Raw genomic sequence first — 18,472 nt, forward strand, 5'->3', positions numbered from 1 at the left:
CCGGCCTGGCATGGAGTGTGGCATCAGGACTACTGTGGGATGGGATGTGCTGCTGTAGACTTACGCGCTTCGTCTTCCTATGTATAATGTATTCCTGGGAGTGATGGTTACGTCTTCTCCATGTGCAGTTACAGAACGCGATGTCTTCTTATTCGTATCTTAATTAGCTGATTGTTTCCTGAGCTACAATTTAATTTGTTTCCTGCTAAGAAAGTGACAGGAATAAAAAACGGTTCATTGTCCTTTAAAGGAGACTACAGTACGTCCTTTTAGGCCGGTTTCTTTCAGCCATATTACCAGTGCAGAAAGGCGCCCATATAATGCTCATGTGAAAGCGGCTTTGGTGAATACCATTTATGTGATAACAGTTTTTTAATATCTCACGTCTAGGCTGAGATCTGATCACTTGAAGTTTCAGGCCCGAAGCCTGAGGCTGCACTACTGAGAGATTCTGATGACAACATGTCCTCGTCTGATAAGTGCTGTGTTGTCATGGAGACCTTGTGGGGCTTTAGATCACCATTTACGTCAATATCATACCCGCCGGCAGTTACAATTTTCCATGGCTGGTGCATAAAGGGGCGTGGCTTATTACAATTGAGATACAATGGAGTGATTCGGTTTTCAGGTTCAGTCTTAAATTATGATTTTGGGTTCAATTGATGGTGAGTGTGTAATGTTCACACATATACGCCACTGAAACCAGGCAGAAGGTAGATATTGATGTGGATGGTAATTTGGATCCAAACAAGGTCTCCATGACAACACTAATCCTGACAGAAATCGGTGTCTATAAGGACCAGAGCTAAAAAGCCGCAGACACTGAGCAAAATAGATAGCAGAAAAGATTGCCCTATGGGGTACGGGATGTCCTTCATCAGCCATATTACCTCTCATGGGGCTATTTCTTTGTCATCTGGTCACTCAGAGGCTCCTCCCCTTCCCTCTCTCAAATCTCCCTGACAGCCAATCACAGTGACAGATGCTCAATTTGTAACTTTTAGTACACGGAGGAGATAAGACATCAGGAGAAAGTGAGACATTATCTCTATTCTTGTAAGTGAATGGACAGGTTTTGTCTGGATCATTAAGAAGTCAGAATGAAAGGAGCCTCAATATATGTAAAGGGTTTGTAACCGTTCAAAAATTAACTTCATTAATGCACAACCCGACCCAGCACCCGACAACACCCAGCGGAGCGGCCCCAGTCACCCTCTGAATGATGGATTAGAGGTAATGTTATACAGCTTATTACTAGGAAAAGCACTCATATATACGGTACACACACACATATATATATATATATCTCTATAGGGGCGTAGTAATTATATTCTTGTATATAGGGGCAGTATTATAGTAGTTATATTCTTGTATATAGGGGGCAGTATTATAGTAGTTATATTCTTGTATATAGGAGCAGTATTATAGTAGTTATATTCTTGTATATAGGGAGCAGTATTATAGTAGTTATATTCTTGTATATAGGGGGCAGTATTATAGTAGTTATATTCTTGTATATAGGAGCAGTATTATTGTAGTTATATTCTTGTATATAGGGGCAGTATTATAGTAGTTATATTCTTGTATATAGAGGGCAGTATTATAGTAGTTATATTCTTGTATATAGGGGGCAGTATTATAGTAGTTATATTCTTGTATATAGGGGGCAGTATTATAGTAGTTATATTCTTGTATAAAGGGGGCAGTATTATAGTAGTTATATTCTTGTATATAGGGGCAGTATTATAGCAGTTATATTCTTGTATATAGGAGCAGTATTATAGTAGTTATATTCTTGTATATAGGAGCAGTATTATAGTAGTTATATTCTTGTATATAGGGGGCAGTATTATAGTAGTTATATTCTTGTATAAAGGAGCAGTATTATAGTAGTTATATTCTTGTATATAGGAGCAGTATTATAGTAGTTATATTCTTGTATATAGGGGCAGTATTATAGTAGTTATATTCTTGTATATAGGGGCAGTATTATAGTAGTTATATTCTTGTATATAGGAGCAGTATTATAGTAGTTATATTCTTGTATATAGAGGCAGTATTATAGTAGTTATATTCTTGTATATAGGGGGCAGTATTATAGTCGTTATATTCTTGTATATAGGGGGGCAGTATTATAGTAGTTATATTCTTGTATATAGGGGCAGTATTATAGTAGTTATATTCTTGTATATAGGGGGCAGTATTATAGTAGTTATATTCTTGTATATAGGGGCAGTATTATAGTAGTTATATTCTTGTATATAGGGGTAGTATTATAGTAGTTATATTCTTGTATATAGGGGGCAGTATTATAGTAGTTATATTCTTGTATATAGGGGGGCAGTATTATAGTAGTTATATTCTTGTATATAGGGGGCAGTATTATAGTAGTTATATTCTTGTATATAGGGGGCAGTATTATAGTAGTTCTATTCTTGTATATAGAGGCAGTATTATAGTAATTATATTCTTGTACATAGGAGGCAGTATTATAGTAATTATATTCTTGTATATAGGGGCAGTATTATAGTAGTTATATTCTTGTATATAGGAGGCAGTATTATAGTAGTTATATTCTTGTATATAGGGGCAGTATTATAGTAGTTATATTCTTGTATATAGGGGCAGTATTATAGTAGTTATATTCTTGTATATAGGAGCAGTATTATAGTAGTTATATTCTTGTATATAGGGGGTCAGTATTATAGTAGTTATATTCTTGTATATAGGGGGCAGTATTATAATAGTTATATTCTTGTATATAGGGGAAATATTATAGTAGTTATATTCTTGTATATAGGAGGCAGTATTATAGTAGGTATATTCTTGTATATAGGGGCAGTATTATAGTAGTTATATTCTTGTATATAGGGGCAGTATTATAGTAGTTATATTCTTGTATATAGGGGGCAGTATTATAGTAGTTATATTCTTGTATATAGGGGGTCAGTATTATAGTAGTTATATTCTTGTATATAGGGGGCAGTATTATAAGTTATATTCTTGTATATAGGGGAAATATTATAGTAGTTATATTCTTGTATATAGGGGCAGTATTATAGTAGTTATATTCTTGTATATAGGGGGGCAGTATTATAGTAGTTATATTCTTGTATACAGGGGGTCAGTATTATAGTAGTTATATTCTTGTATATAGGGGGCAGTATTATAGTAGTTATATTCTTGTATATAGGGTCAGTATTATAGTAGTTATATTCTTGTATATAGGGGCAGTATTATAGTAGTTATATTCTTGTATATGGGACAGTATTATAGTAGTTATATTCTTGTATATAGGGGGCAGTATTATAGTAGGTATATTCTTGTATATAGGGGGCAGTATTATAGTAGGTATATTCTTGTATATAGGGAGCAGTATTATAGTAGTATATTCTTGTATATAGGATATAGGGGGTCAGTATTATAGTAGTTATATTCTTGTATATAGGGGGCAGTATTATAGTAGTTATATTCCTGTATATAGGAGCAGTATTATAGTAGTTATATTCTTGTATATAGGGGCAGTATTATAGCAGTTATATTCTTGTATATAGGAGCAGTATTATAGTAGTTATATTCTTGTATATAGGAGCAGTATTATAGTAGTTATATTCTTGTATATAGGAGCAGTATTATAGTAGTTATATTCTTGTATATAGGGGCAGTATTATAGTTATATTCTTGTATATAGGGGGGCAGTATTATAGTAGTTATATTCTTGTATATAGGAGGCAGTATTATAGTAGGTATATTCTTGTATATAGGGGCAGTATTATAGTAGTTATATTCTTGTATATATGGGGCAGTATTATAGTAGTTATATTCTGGTATATAGAGGGCAGTATTATAGTAGTTATATTCTTGTATATAGGAGGCAGTATTATAGTAGGTATATTCTTGTATATAGGGGGCAGTATTATAGTAGTTATATTCTTGTATATAGGAGCAGTATTATAGTAGTTATATTCTTGTATATAGGAGCAGTATTATAGTAGTTCTATTCTTGTATATAGGGGCAGTATTATAGTAGTTATATTCTTGTATATAGGGGGTCAGTATTATAGTAGTTATATTCTTGTATATAGGGGGCAGTATTATAAGTTATATTCTTGTATATAGGGGAAATATTATAGTAGTTATATTCTTGTATATAATGGGCAGTATTATAGTAGTTATATTCTTGTATATAGGGGCAGTATTATAGTAGTTATATTCTTGTATATAGGGGCAGTATTATAGTAGTTATATTCTTGTATATAGGGGCAGTATTATAGTAGTTATATTCTTGTATATAGGGGCAGTATTATAGTAGTTATATTCTTGTATATAGGAGCAGTATTATAGTAGTTATATTCTTGTATATAGGAGAAGTATTATAGTAGTTATATTCTTGTATATAGGGGCAGTATTATAGTAGTTATATTCTTGTATATAGGGGGCAGTATTACAGTAGTTATATTCTTGTATATAGGGGTCAGTATTATAGTAGTTATATTTCTTGTATATAGGGGGCAGTATTATAGTAGATATATTCTTGTATATAGGGGGCAGTATTATAGTAGTTATATTCTTGTATATAGAAGCAGTATTATAGTAGATATATTCTTGTATATAGGAGCAGTATTATAGTAGATATATTCTTGTATATAGGGGGCAGTATTATAGTAGTTATATTCTTTTATATAGGGGGCAGTATTATAGTATGTTTTTGTAGGTACACAATGCTGGATATCCGTGCTTTTGCTGTTTGTTATATATAATATTAGATTTATGACTATAGGTGTGTGGATACATGACGCTGACAGGCTCTGGGGAGATGATTTTTCCTTTTCAGTCTTTTTTTTATTGAATATCATCAGTAAAGTTAATCCCTAAATATGTAGAGAAGAATTCTTTGTACAGGCCGCAACCTGCCAGTGTCATGACGATCTTCTCTCTTCAGCTTCTCGGAGGCTCCTGACTGTGGCAGTGATAATCCGTCATTTCCATATCTTTGTGCTTGTCAGTATCGGGTGTGATCAGCAGGATCTTTATATAAACACATCTCATAGGCTGACGCTCCCTACGCACAGAGGGATCGGGTTTGCATAATGGCTATTGTACATTATACGAATATTAGAAGCGACTGTGGAGGCAGCAAGGCAAGTGCTTTTATATTGGTCTATGATAGTAAACACCTCAGCTGCTGCAGACCCTCTTTTTGAAGAGGTGAGCTTTATATCCATGAAGAGGTTCTGCAGCAGCTGAAGTGTTTACTATGCGGCTCAGCAGAAGCCAAACAACCGTGTATCACGCACCGCAGCTGCTGCAGAATTTCTTAGATAAGGAAAAAAAGGACCTTTATTCGATTAAGTGCCACACACAGTAACTTAAAGGTTCTGGGGTTTGTTATGTGGCGGAGGGGCTTTCAAGCCCCCTCAAGCACCAGGGCTGCTACTTCTGCCCCTGGCCGCACATTTGTGCTCAGAATGGTTGTTGCAGTATTTGCTCTAAAAGTCTCATCACATTTACCGATGTTAGTGAATTGTTTTGTTCAGTTCACCCCGTTCATCTACTGCAGCCTGCCCCATCCCTCTCTCAGCCTGCCCCATCCCTCTCTCAGCCTGCCCCCACCCCTCTCTCAGCCTGCCCCATCCCTCTCTCCTCTGCAGCCTGCCCCATCCCTCTCTCCACTGCAGCCTGCCCCATCCCTCTCTTCTCTGCAGCCTGCCCCATCCCTCTCTTCTCTGCAGCCTGCCCCATCCCTCTCTCCACTGCAGCCTGCCCCATCCCTCTCTCCTCTGCAGCCTGCCCCATCCCTCTCTCCTCGGTAGCCTGCCCCATCCCTCTCTCCTCTGCAGCCTGCCCCATCCCTCTCTCCACTGCAGCCTGCCCCATCCCTCTCTTCTCTGCAGCCTGCCCCATCCCTCTCTTCTCTGCAGCCTGCCCCATCCCTCTCTCCACTGCAGCCTGCCCCATCCCTCTCTCCTCTGCAGCCTGCCCCATCCCTCTCTCCTCGGTAGCCTGCCCCATCCCTCTCTCCTCTGCAGCCTGCCCCATCCCTCTCTTCTCTGCAGCCTGCCCCATCCCTCCACTGCAGACGTTCTAAGAAGATTTCCTAGAATCCTTTCTTCTTTTTTTTTTTAAAGAAAAATAAAATGATAGATCCTGGTAAAATTAAACAGACTTCTGCCGGGGTGACTGTCTACAGCAGTTTCTGCAAGGTGTGAGTTTCTGCTGGGAGTTGTAGTTTCAGCTGGAGAGTCACAGGTTAAGGCTCACTGGTCTACAAGGAGGCTGCTGCCCTGCTCTATGGAACAGCTTTATATGCAATTGTCTAATGTGACTCTCCACTGAATTGTCCACAAGTGCAAATTGTCTGTTTTCCTTCACTTATTTCCCAGCATGCAGTAGGGGAATACCCACAACAGAGCTGGATAGTCTTGTGTCTCGTGTAGTTGTAGCCTTGGGAGTCACTGGAAATTCTTCAACTAATTTTTCACTTTTTTTTTTTTTATTCATATTAAAATGTTTTCCCTGCAGCAAATCTGATCTGACATTTCTGTGCTGAGTGCAGGTTGCTGCAGGTACAGCTGTCATCTGACACTATATTTATTATGTGCTGCGGAGGGTGACGCCACCTGGCGCTATAGACGACTTCTTTATATTATATTTCATCGTGTTCCTATAGCCGTGGAGTTCTGGAATTACAGAGAATTAGATCATCAAATACATTAGATTATAGACTGAGTGTTTATATACTGTCCATATCTACCATGTATCCCCATGTGGGCGGGGATAGAATACACTATAGCCAATCAGGTGACCGCAGCAGGGAAGAAGTGAGCAGGTATAGAAGATCATGTAGCCAATCAGATCACAGAAAAAGGAAAGGAGCTGTGGAATCTTCTATCTATCTATCTATCTATCTATCTATCTCATATCTATCTCATATCTATCTATCTATCTCATATCTATCTATCTATCTCATATCTATCTATCTATCTCATATCTATCTATCTATCTATCTATCTATCTATCTATCTATCTCATATCTATCTATCTATCTCATATCTATCTATCTATCTATCTCATATCTATCTATCTATCTATCTATCTATCTATCTATCTCATATCTATCTATCTATCTCATATCTATCTATCTATCTATCTATCTATCTATCTATCTATCTATCTATCTATCTATCTATCTATCTATCTATCTATCTATCTATCTATCTCATATCTATCTATCTATCTATTTATCTATCTCATATCTATCTATTTATCTATCTCATATCTATCTATTTATCTATCTCATATCTATCTATCTATCTATCTCATATCTATCTATCTATCTCATATCTATCTATCTATCTATCTATCTATCTATCTATCTATCTATCTATCTATCTATCTATCTCATATCTATCTATCTCATATCTATCTATCTATCTATCTATCTATCTATCTATCTATCTATCTAATCCGTAATATAATAATCCAGAATTTTTATAGGCTGCCACTTGTTTTCGCCATAACAAATTGTAAAATAATCTTGAATCTCACATTATCCTAAGCAGCCCTCAGATTAGAGATGATGAGACTCTGGATATGACAGGAGCAGATTTCATGTCCGCATTTTATTTGGGGCTGTAATTTATTTTTAATAATCCGGCATTTATCAATCCCACTACTGCCAGATTAATACCATTTTTTTTGTGGTTCCCAGTGAATTGACTGGCGGCTTTTTGAAGAATATTGTAAAGATGACAGGTGCATTATGGGACGGCGGCTTTAAGATGTTACACAAGTCAGGGAAAGACTTTTGGCTAAAAACCCGTGTTCTGGGAGAACATTCTTGAGATCTCATGGTCAGGCGGGGTGTGATTTCTAAGAGGAGGATCAGATGGAGAGTCGCTGCATTTCTAGGACTAAGTTACCGCTGCAGGTGAGGGGACGTTTGCCTCCTCCGAAAACAAAATTTGGAATTTTTTTTCAAAAACTTCCCAGTGACCGGCATGTTCCCTCCACGTGACGGGCAGCACAGGGCCAGCTAGCTCCAGTGTGAGGACCCTGCAAACAGCTCCTCATATCTCAGCTTCCTGGACCCCTGTGGCCGTGATATGGGGGAGGGGAGTATCAGTCTTAACCGCAGTCCCCCCCCCGTATGTTAAGGATTTTGTGGAGTTGCCCTTTAAGCCGAGCTATACGTCCACTACAGCAGCACAAATCTGTCTCCTATTCTGAGGGTTTGTTACAATGTATCAGTGCAGGTTTTTAGACGGTTTATCTCAGAGGATTGTGTAGAGTGGATACAATTGTTACAAACTGAGAACGTTAGGACTTTAGGTTTTTTAGCCACTGGATGTAAACAAGAATGTTTTTCATTCACTAGCAGCAAGCAGAGATCTTGAAAACACAAATATATTCGAAACTGGGAAACCTCTTTAATTCGTATTGCTACGTCATACAGATGTTTGATGGGCTGCCATATCATATCAACGATTCTCCTCATACATGAGGCACCATGCGCCTCATGCCTCGTGATGTCACTAGTATTGGATGATCTGTCTGACATTGATTGCGGGATCTTCCATCCGTGTGGCCAGAGACGTGATGTCCGTCTATAGGAGGAGAAAGAGGGTGGAATCCCCTTATTAATTTCACATTCCTTAATTAACTTATTTACTGAACTCAGGAACTCCTACTCACTCCGCCTGTCCCATCAAGGGGTTAACCTCTACAGTGCCGGGACGGCGAGGTCCTCCAAGCCTATAGATTGTAAGCTCTTGTGTCCAGTCACTGCTATTAGAGTCAAGGGTTGCTTGGAGGAGGTGCAAACAAGGGTCTGCACCAGTAGGGGGCATCATTTTGATGTTGCTATGCCAGTTATAGCTCTGCTGCCCTTTTATTTACCAGAGGGGTGTTCCAGGTGTAACTCCACCTCTGCACCCCCTATGGCTCCATTGCTGTATGGTTTGGGATGGGACACCTATGGGAGGCGGCGGCGTACATGTGAGGAATGACAGGGCAGTCCCATGTAAACAGCAGTCCGTTGGAGCACAGAACAGGGCTGAGCACACATCTTTGTTGCTTTTGCCTGATCCCTTGGCTTAGACGCACACATAGTTTGGAAAGTAATACAAAAGGCCGAATGAGTCACCAGCTAATGAGCTGGCAGCGTGCCCGTCAGTGCTCCATGCTCCCCCTTGGCACACGGTTTGTCAGAGCGGGGCCGGCCCAGGGGTGTGAATCGGAGGGAGAGGACTGAACGCTGGGCGACTGCTGGATGAGGACTATGTTGTGCCTGGCTGACATCAGGTCTCCCTCTGTCTCCTCTTTTAGGGTCTCCAGCAAGGAACTGTCCGAGCTCATCGATCGCCTCCAGAAGAATGCCGACCAGGTGGAGCGCAATGTGGTGGACACCGACTCCAAGCTGCAGAAGGTACCTGACCCCGAGGGGCAAACGGGGAGGGGGCCATGTAAACAACGTATTATATAGACCCCAAATCCAGGCATTGACCATAGGAACCAGTCATGTGCCACCCATAGAGAAGCTTGTATGGGCAACCCACATGTAAACCATGCCCACCTACCCTCTATGGTCATCAGCGGGGGCGCACAAGTCTATGGGGAGGGCAGCGCTCCACATCTGATCTGTTATTTCAGTCGTATTTACCAATTCCTTAGGGAATCCAGTCCCAAGATGTGGTGACTACTACATCAGACTTTATGGTGAGGGTAAGACCCGGGCACTGCTACCCACCCAGATGGGTCTATGTCCAGTATAATTGATTTTATATATATATTACCATATTACTATAGTGGATCCTTCAATGGATTGTCCACTCCGGAGAAAGTGAAGCAGGTCCTAAACTTGGTCCGACTCCTTGTAATCGATTATTTTAATGCCACCATAATGATTACAGGTAGATCATTAATAATCTTCTCCATGCCAGGCTGTTCTGCCTGCAGCCACCACTAGGGGGAGCTCAGGAGCATACTGTTTATACATACAACTCCATAAAAACACTGTATGCAGTGAGCTCCCTCTACTGGTGGCTGCAGGCAGACAGATTTTTATCATCTAACTCTGTCTGTGCAGGGGATCTGGAGTTCTGTAGCAGGAAAACAAAGCTCTCCCACTGCTCTAAAGATATATATATATATATAAGTAATCAGCAAGGACAAAAAAATCAACTTGGGGATAAAAGGTGGTAAAACGTTCTGGCCAATCACAAGATTTCCGATCAGGTTTGTAAATACTTTGCTTTATTTACTTTTGTGCTGATTAGGAGTTCCATGATGTTTTCTTCTCCTTTCACATCCAAAGCTAAATTCTGAATTCTGCTGCTCTCCTGTTATCAGAGAGCAGAGCATAGTGGGAGGTCAGGTGACAGGTACACAGAGTTGTTAGGTCACGTTTCTGACAGTGGGGTGGAGCAAAATTACTGTCTAAACCTGCAGAATTTTGAAAGCAGCTTTGGGTGTGATTGGAGAAAAAAAAAGTGTAAAATAACTGAAAATTGGTCCAAAAACCGTAAAGTGAAGTAAGTGCAAAGTTATTCAAGTTTTGATGTCCATTTTTACTGCGGGCTGGTGTTAAAAGTGGATAATAACGTACCGATAAGCGCTATCTGCTGCTCACAAAATCATTTTTCATGGCGTTTTGTAAGGAAAAATAGCAGGAAATGGGCCGGGAAGCTGTAGATGTAAATTGGAAACACATCACAAGGCAAGAGCAGAGCTGCTGGAAATGTCTCACTGACTCTTCCGTTTACATGGGGCTGCTGAGGTCATTTACAATCTGCGGGTGCTCTGGATGTAAGATATGTTTTGCAGCTGAGGGCAACATTTTCCTTCACCTGCATTCCTACATTACATCTCCAGAGTTTTTTCTTCCCATTGCAAGACCCTGTTTCTATAAGAATGCATAGTAATGGCGCCACCAGGTGGTTATAGTGGGTACTGCTGGTCGTTTTTTTACATTCTATGTCAATATTTTGTTCTGGAGCTGCATACCTTAAATCTTCTAGTGTTCTAATGGCCAGTCATTCCCCGTTTACTCCTTTTTAACCCATTGTTTTCCATCAAGGATGTGGATAAGATTTTCGCCCAGCAGCCTGTGATGTACAGAGACTCCACGATCAACACCATGTCTGAGACTGAGAGGATCATAGTGGTGCTGGAAACGGATGCCCTCCTGGCTCGCCAATTAAATCACCCACAGGGTGACATGATACAAGAGGAGTGAGTGTTGGTTGTGAATTTTTGGAAAAAATTATGGATTGTCTCATTTAACAAAATAGCAGCCAGCAATAATGACGGGTCGTCTCCAATCCTGCCTGATAGCTGAACATGTTAAAATCATTATCTATCCCACTTCTTTAATTGGTCCGTGGGTGCAAATTTTTTTTTTTATTTGGCTCTAGATCCAGTTGGCACCTCGCCCCATAAGGGAGTAAAGTGCTGACGTGAGTCCTCCCATCGCTTGCAGAGATTTCATTAGTCCTGATAGATGTTTTGTCATTTATGAGGCTCAAAGTTGAGCTTACTACAAACCGGCCCGACAAAAATAGCCCATGTAATGATACCGGATCCCCGACAGGTGGTCAGACCAGCGCAAGACACATTCCTTTAAGGGGCGTCACATACACTACAGTCTCTGGGGTCCGGGAGGGGTTAAATAATAATATTTAGATGGTGCTATCAGAATCAACTGCGGAATATGGTTCTATCCAAGGTCAAGTATAATATCACGCTACTATCCCGGCCCGGATCAAGTATAATAGTATGTTACTATCCCGACCCAGGACAAGTATAATAGTATGTTACTACCCCGGCCCGGATCAAGTATAATCGTATGTCACTATCCCGACCTAGGTCAAGTATAATAGTATGTTAGTATCCCGACCCAGGACAGGTATAATAGTATGTTACTATCCCGACCCGGATCAAGTATAATAGTATGTTACTATCCCGACCTAGGTCAAGTATAATAGTATGTTACTATCCCGACCCAGGACAGGTATAATAGTATGTTACTATCCCGACCCGGATCAAGTATAATAGTATGTTACTATCCCGACCTAGGTCAAGTATAATAGTATGTTACTATCCCGACCTAGGTCAAGTATAATAGTATGTTACTATCCCGGCCCAGGACAAGTATAATAGTATGTTACCATACCGACCCAGGACAGGTATAATAGTATGTTACTATCCCGACCCAGGACAAGTATAATAGTATGTTACTATCCCGACACAGGACAAGTATAATAGTATGTTACTATCCCGACCCAGGACAGGTATAATAGTATGTTACCATACCGACCCAGGACAAGTATAAGGGTATGTTACCATACCGACCCAGGACAAGTATAATAGTATGTTACCATACCGACCCAGGACAAGTATAATAGTATGTTACCATACCGACCCAGGACAAGTATAATAGTATGTTACTATCCCGACCCAGGACAAGTATAATATTATGTTACTATCCCGACCCGGATCAAGTATAATAGTATGTTACTATACCGGCCGAGGTCAAGTATAATAGTATGTTACTATCCCAGCCCAGGACAAGTATAATAGTATGTTACTATCCCGACGCAGGACAGGTATAATAGTATGTTACTATCCCGACCCGGATCAAGTATAATAGTATGTTACTATCCCGACCCAGGACAGGTATAATAGTATGTTACCATACCGACCCAGGACAAGTATAATAGTATGTTACTATCCCGACACAGGACAAGTATAATAGTATGTTACTATCCCGACCCAGGTCAAGTATAATAGTATGTTACCATACCGACCAAGGACAAGTATAATAGTATGTTACTATCCCGACACAGGACAGGTATAATAGTATGTTACCATACCGACCCAGGACAAGTATAATAGTATGTTACTATCCCGACCCAGGACAAGTATAATAGTATGTTACTATCCCGACCTAGGTCAAGTATAATAGTATGTTACTATCCCGGCCTGGATCAAGTATAATAGTATGTTACTATCCCGACCTAGGTCAAGTATAATAGTATGTTACTATCCCGACCCAGGACAAGTATAATAGTATGTTACTATCCCGACCCAGGACAAGTATAATAGTATGTTACTATCCCGACACAGGACAGGTATAATAGTATGTTACTATCCCGACCCAGGACAAGTATAATAGTATGTTACTATCCCGACCCAGGACAAGTATAATAGTATGTTACTATCCCGACCCGGATCAAGTATAATAGTATGTTACTATCCCGACCCGGATCAAGTATAATAGTATGTTACCATACCGACCCAGGACAAGTATAATAGTATGTTACCATACCGACCCAGGAAAAGTATAATAGTATGCTACTATCCCGACACAGGACAAGTATAATAGTATGTTACTATCCCGACGCAGGACAGGTATAATAGTATGTTACCATACCGACCCAGGACAAGTATAATAGTATGTTACTATCCCGACACAGGACAAGTATAATAGTATGTTACCATACCGACCCAGGACAAGTATAATAGTATATTACTATCCCGACACAGGACAAGTATAATAGTATGTTACCATACCGACCCAGGACAAGTATAATAGTATGTTACTATCCCGACCCAGGACAAGTATAATATTATGTTACTATCCCGACCCAGGACAAGTATAATAGTATGTTACTATCCCGACCCAGGACAAGTATAATAGTATGTTACCATACCGACCCAGGACAAGTATAATAGTATGTTACTATCCCGACCCAGGACAAGTATAATATTATGTTACTATCCCGACCCGGATCAAGTATAATAGTATGTTACTATACCGGCCGAGGTCAAGTATAATAGTATGTTACTATCCCAGCCCAGGACAAGTATAATAGTATGTTACTATCCCGACGCAGGACAGGTATAATAGTATGTTACCATACCGACCCAGGACAAGTATAATAGTATGTTACTATCCCGACACAGGACAAGTATAATAGTATGTTACTATCCCGACCCAGGACAAGTATAATAGTATGTTACCATACCGACCCAGGACAAGTATAATAGTATGTTACTATCCCGACCCAGGACAAGTATAATAGTATGTTACTATCCCGACCTAGGTCAAGTATAATAGTATGTTACTATCCCGGCCTGGATTAAGTATAATAGTATGTTACTATCCCGACCTAGGTCAAGTATAATAGTATGTTACTATCCCGACCCAGGACAAGTATAATAGTATGTTACTATCCCGACCTAGGTCAAGTATAATAGTATGTTACTATCCCGGCCTGGATTAAGTATAATAGTATGTTACTATCCCGACCAAGGACAAGTATAATAGTATGTTACTATCCCGACACAGGACAGGTATAATAGTATGTTACCATACCGACCCAGGACAAGTATAATAGTATGTTACTATCCCGACCCAGGACAAGTATAATAGTATGTTACTATCCCGGCCTGGATCAAGTATAATAGTATGTTACTATCCCGACCTAGGTCAAGTATAATAGTATGTTACTATCCCGACCCAGGACAAGTATAATAGTATGTTACTATCCCGACCTAGGTCAAGTATAATAGTATGTTACTATCCCGGCCTGGATCAAGTATAATAGTATGTTACTATCCCGACCTAGGTCAAGTATAATAGTATGTTACTATCCCGACCCAGAACAAGTATAATAGTATGTTACTATCCCGACCCAGGACAAGTATAATAGTATGTTACTATCCCGACACAAGACAAGTATAATAGTATGTTACTATCCCGACCCAGGACAAGTATAATAGTATGTTACTATCCCGACACAGGACAGGTATAATAGTATGTTACTATCCCGACCCAGGACAAGTATAATAGTATGTTACTATCCCGACCCAGGACAAGTATAATAGTATGTTACTATCCCGACCTAGGTCAAGTATAATAGTATGTTACTATCCCGACACAGGACAAGTATAATAGTATGTTACTATCCCGACCCAGGACAAGTATAATAGTATGTTACTATCCCGACACAGGACAGGTATAATAGTATGTTACTATCCCGACCCAGGACAAGTATAATAGTATGTTACTATCCCGACCCGGATCAAGTATAATAGTATGTTACTATCCCGACCTAGGTCAAGTATAATAGTATGTTACTATCCCGACCCGGATCAAGTATAATAGTATGTTACTATCCCGACCCGGATCAAGTATAATAGTATGTTACTATCCCGACCCGGATCAAGTATAATAGTATATTACTATCCCAGCCCAGGACAAGTATAATAGTATGTTACTATCCAGACCCAGGTCAAGTATAATAGTATGTTACTATCCCGACCTAGGTCAAGTATAATAGTATATTACTATCCCAGCCCAGGACAAGTATAATAGTATGTTACTATCCAGACCCAGGTCAAGTATAATAGTATGTTACTATCCCGACCTAGGTCAAGTATAATAGTATGTTACTATCCCGACCCAGGACAAGTATAATAGTATGTTACTATCCCAGCCCAGGACAAGTATAATAGTATGTTACTATCCCGACACAGGACAAGTATAATAGTATGTTACTATCCCGACCTAGGTCAAGTATAATAGTATGTTACTATCCCGACCTAGGTCAAGTATAATAGTATGTTACTATCCCGACACAGGACAGGTATAATAGTATGTTACTATCCCGACCCAGGACAAGTATAATAGTATGTTACTATCCCGACCCGGATCAAGTATAATAGTATGTTACTATCCCGACCCGGATCAAGTATAATAGTATATTACTATCCCAGCCCAGGACAAGTATAATAGTATGTTACTATCCCGACACAGGACAAGTATAATAGTATGTTACTATCCCGACCCAGGACAAGTATAATAGTATGTTACTATCCCAGCCCAGGACAAGTATAATAGTATGTTACTATCCCGACACAGGACAAGTATAATAGTATGTTACTATCCCGACCTAGGTCAAGTATAATAGTATGTTACTATCCCGACCTAGGTCAAGTATAATAGTATGTTACTATCCCGACACAGGACAGGTATAATAGTATGTTACTATCCCGACCCAGGACAAGTATAATAGTATGTTACTATCCCGACCCGGATCAAGTATAATAGTATGTTACTATCCCGACCCGGATCAAGTATAATAGTATATTACTATCCCAGCCCAGGACAAGTATAATAGTATGTTACTATCCCGACACAGGACAAGTATAATAGTATGTTACTATCCCGACCCAGGACAAGTATAATAGTATGTTACTATCCCAGCCCAGGACAAGTATAATAGTATGTTACTATCCCGACACAGGACAAGTATAATAGTATGTTACTATCCCGACCTAGGTCAAGTATAATAGTATGTTACTATCCTGACCTAGGTCAAGTATAATAGTATGTTACTATCCCGACCCAGGACAAGTATAATAGTATGTCACTATCCCGACCCGGATCAAGTATAATAGTATGTCACTATCCCGACCCAGGACAAGTATAATAGTATGTTACTATCCCGACCCAGGACAAGTATAATAGTATGTTACTATCCCGACACAGGACAGGTATAATAGTATGTTACTATCCTGACCTAGGTCAAGTATAATAGTATGTTACTATCCCGACCCAGGACAAGTATAATAGTATGTCACTATCCCGACCCGGATCAAGTATAATAGTATGTCACTATCCCGACACAGGACAAGTATTATATAAGGGTTCTCCCCGGCATAAAGTATAATATTATGGTCAAATATAATCATTTTTGTGCGGTAAAATATTTAGAAGTTACTCAGTGTCAAATACAGTAAAGTTACTTTAATCTGGAATCAATGGAATTTGACAGTTTCTGGATTATCAGATCTTCTGGATTATCAAACCGCAATAGAAAAATATTTATTGTAAGGTTAGAGAACCTTGAGGGAAATCCTGGAGCTCAAAAAATAACCTGAAAATTCCACATTATATTACTGCCCCTTACCGGAAACAAGTGCCAGATTATCCCTTCCAAAATTATTAAGTGCCGGATTAAAGGAAGCCACAATAATGTGTTTATGCTTTCCATGTGTAGGGCTGGGTAATGTTGAGGGTCAATGCTATTCCGGGTTAGATGGCATATTTGGAGATCTCCCAGGTCTGGGTTGATGCCGCTGCTCCGACCGCCACTTATCTCTTCCTTTTTTCCAGTATCCGGCAGCTTAAGGAGCGTCTGGCCAGCCAGAAAAAGAAGCATGACCAGATTTACAATCAGAAAATTCCCATCCTGGATGCTCCTAAAGTCAACTGGGGCAAAGTCATCGATGATAAGATGGTAAGTGTTGGGCATAAGACCAGGCTCACCCATATGTGCCAGTTCACACTACATGAACATTTCCTGATCTCGCCCATCCTCCAGGACTTGCTGAACAGCGCCACTTTTGCCACCGATTTACCCAACTTGGAGAACCAGATAATGGGGCACAACATGTTACACAACGAGGTCAAGGCCATCGGCGATCACGTCAACAAGGACCCCGACAAGGTGACAACACACAGCAATATCCCCGATTACTCTACATAATGCCTTATTACTACCACCCCCATCATCTCGTGCGCTCTTCTCTTTCCTCCACAGGAATACATCAGCGGCTTGCAAGTGAAATACCAAAAACTTTTGGTAAGGGATCTTCAGCTTGTGTCACTAGTGATGGACGTCGGCTGATAATCATCTCCTTCAATGTCTCCTCTTCTTTCCTCGGCAGAGCGCCTCCCAGAAACGCCAGCGGGATTTGGGCACCCTGCAAGATTACATGCAGCGCTGCACCAACGAGCTCTACTGGCTGGACCAACAAGAGAAGGAACGCATGGAGTATGACTGGAGCGATCGCAACACCGACTACATCAGCCGTAGGAGACAGTATGAGGTGAGCACCTGGATCTGATGACACTTCCAATACTCCTCTATACTCCACCTAACTCGATAATTCTTTATACTCTGATATACCTCAATACTCCACCTAATAACTCAATACTTATTTATACTCTGCCTACATCAATACTCCACCTAACACAATGCTTCACCTATCTCCATACTCTGCCTACATAAATTCTTCTCTACTCCACCTACCTCAATAGTCCTCTATCACAATGCAAGTAGAGAGAGAAAAAAGCTGCCCTCACCCGGTCTGATGTAGAAAATTCTTTAATGCTTGTAGAAAAGGTGTTGGGAGGAAGACGAAGATCATGTACGGCGACAGCCGTTTTGCGTACAACGCTTTCTCAAGCCCTCCCAATACTCTTCTATACTTCTATCTCCATATTCGGCCTACCTCAATACTCCTCCTACCTCAATACTCCTCTATACTCCTCCTACCTCAATACTCCTCTATACTCATACCTCAATACTCCACCTACCTCAATACTTCTCTATACTCCTCCTACTTATATACTACTCCTACCTCAATACTTCTCTATACTCCTACCTCAATACTCCTCCTA

At 40.1% G+C, this 18,472-nt stretch overlaps 1 protein-coding gene across 2 annotated transcripts in view; it reads left to right on the plus strand.

Annotated features, from left to right (window-relative positions):
* PPL (periplakin) overlaps window positions 1–18,472 on the plus strand; it is a 56,013-nt gene that overhangs the window by 22,359 nt on the left and 15,182 nt on the right. For both annotated transcript variants that reach the window (XM_075830693.1, XM_075830694.1), the window contains exons 2-7: window positions 9,328–9,427; window positions 11,078–11,232; window positions 17,183–17,306; window positions 17,391–17,516; window positions 17,610–17,651; window positions 17,737–17,898. In XM_075830693.1, the coding sequence (XP_075686808.1) occupies window positions 9,328–9,427; window positions 11,078–11,232; window positions 17,183–17,306; window positions 17,391–17,516; window positions 17,610–17,651; window positions 17,737–17,898 (709 nt within the window). The remainder of the gene's footprint in view (window positions 1–9,327; window positions 9,428–11,077; window positions 11,233–17,182; window positions 17,307–17,390; window positions 17,517–17,609; window positions 17,652–17,736; window positions 17,899–18,472) is intronic.

Source organism: Rhinoderma darwinii, chromosome 6 (assembly GCF_050947455.1).
Source record: "Rhinoderma darwinii isolate aRhiDar2 chromosome 6, aRhiDar2.hap1, whole genome shotgun sequence".
Classification (NCBI taxonomy): domain Eukaryota; kingdom Metazoa; phylum Chordata; class Amphibia; order Anura; family Rhinodermatidae; genus Rhinoderma; species Rhinoderma darwinii.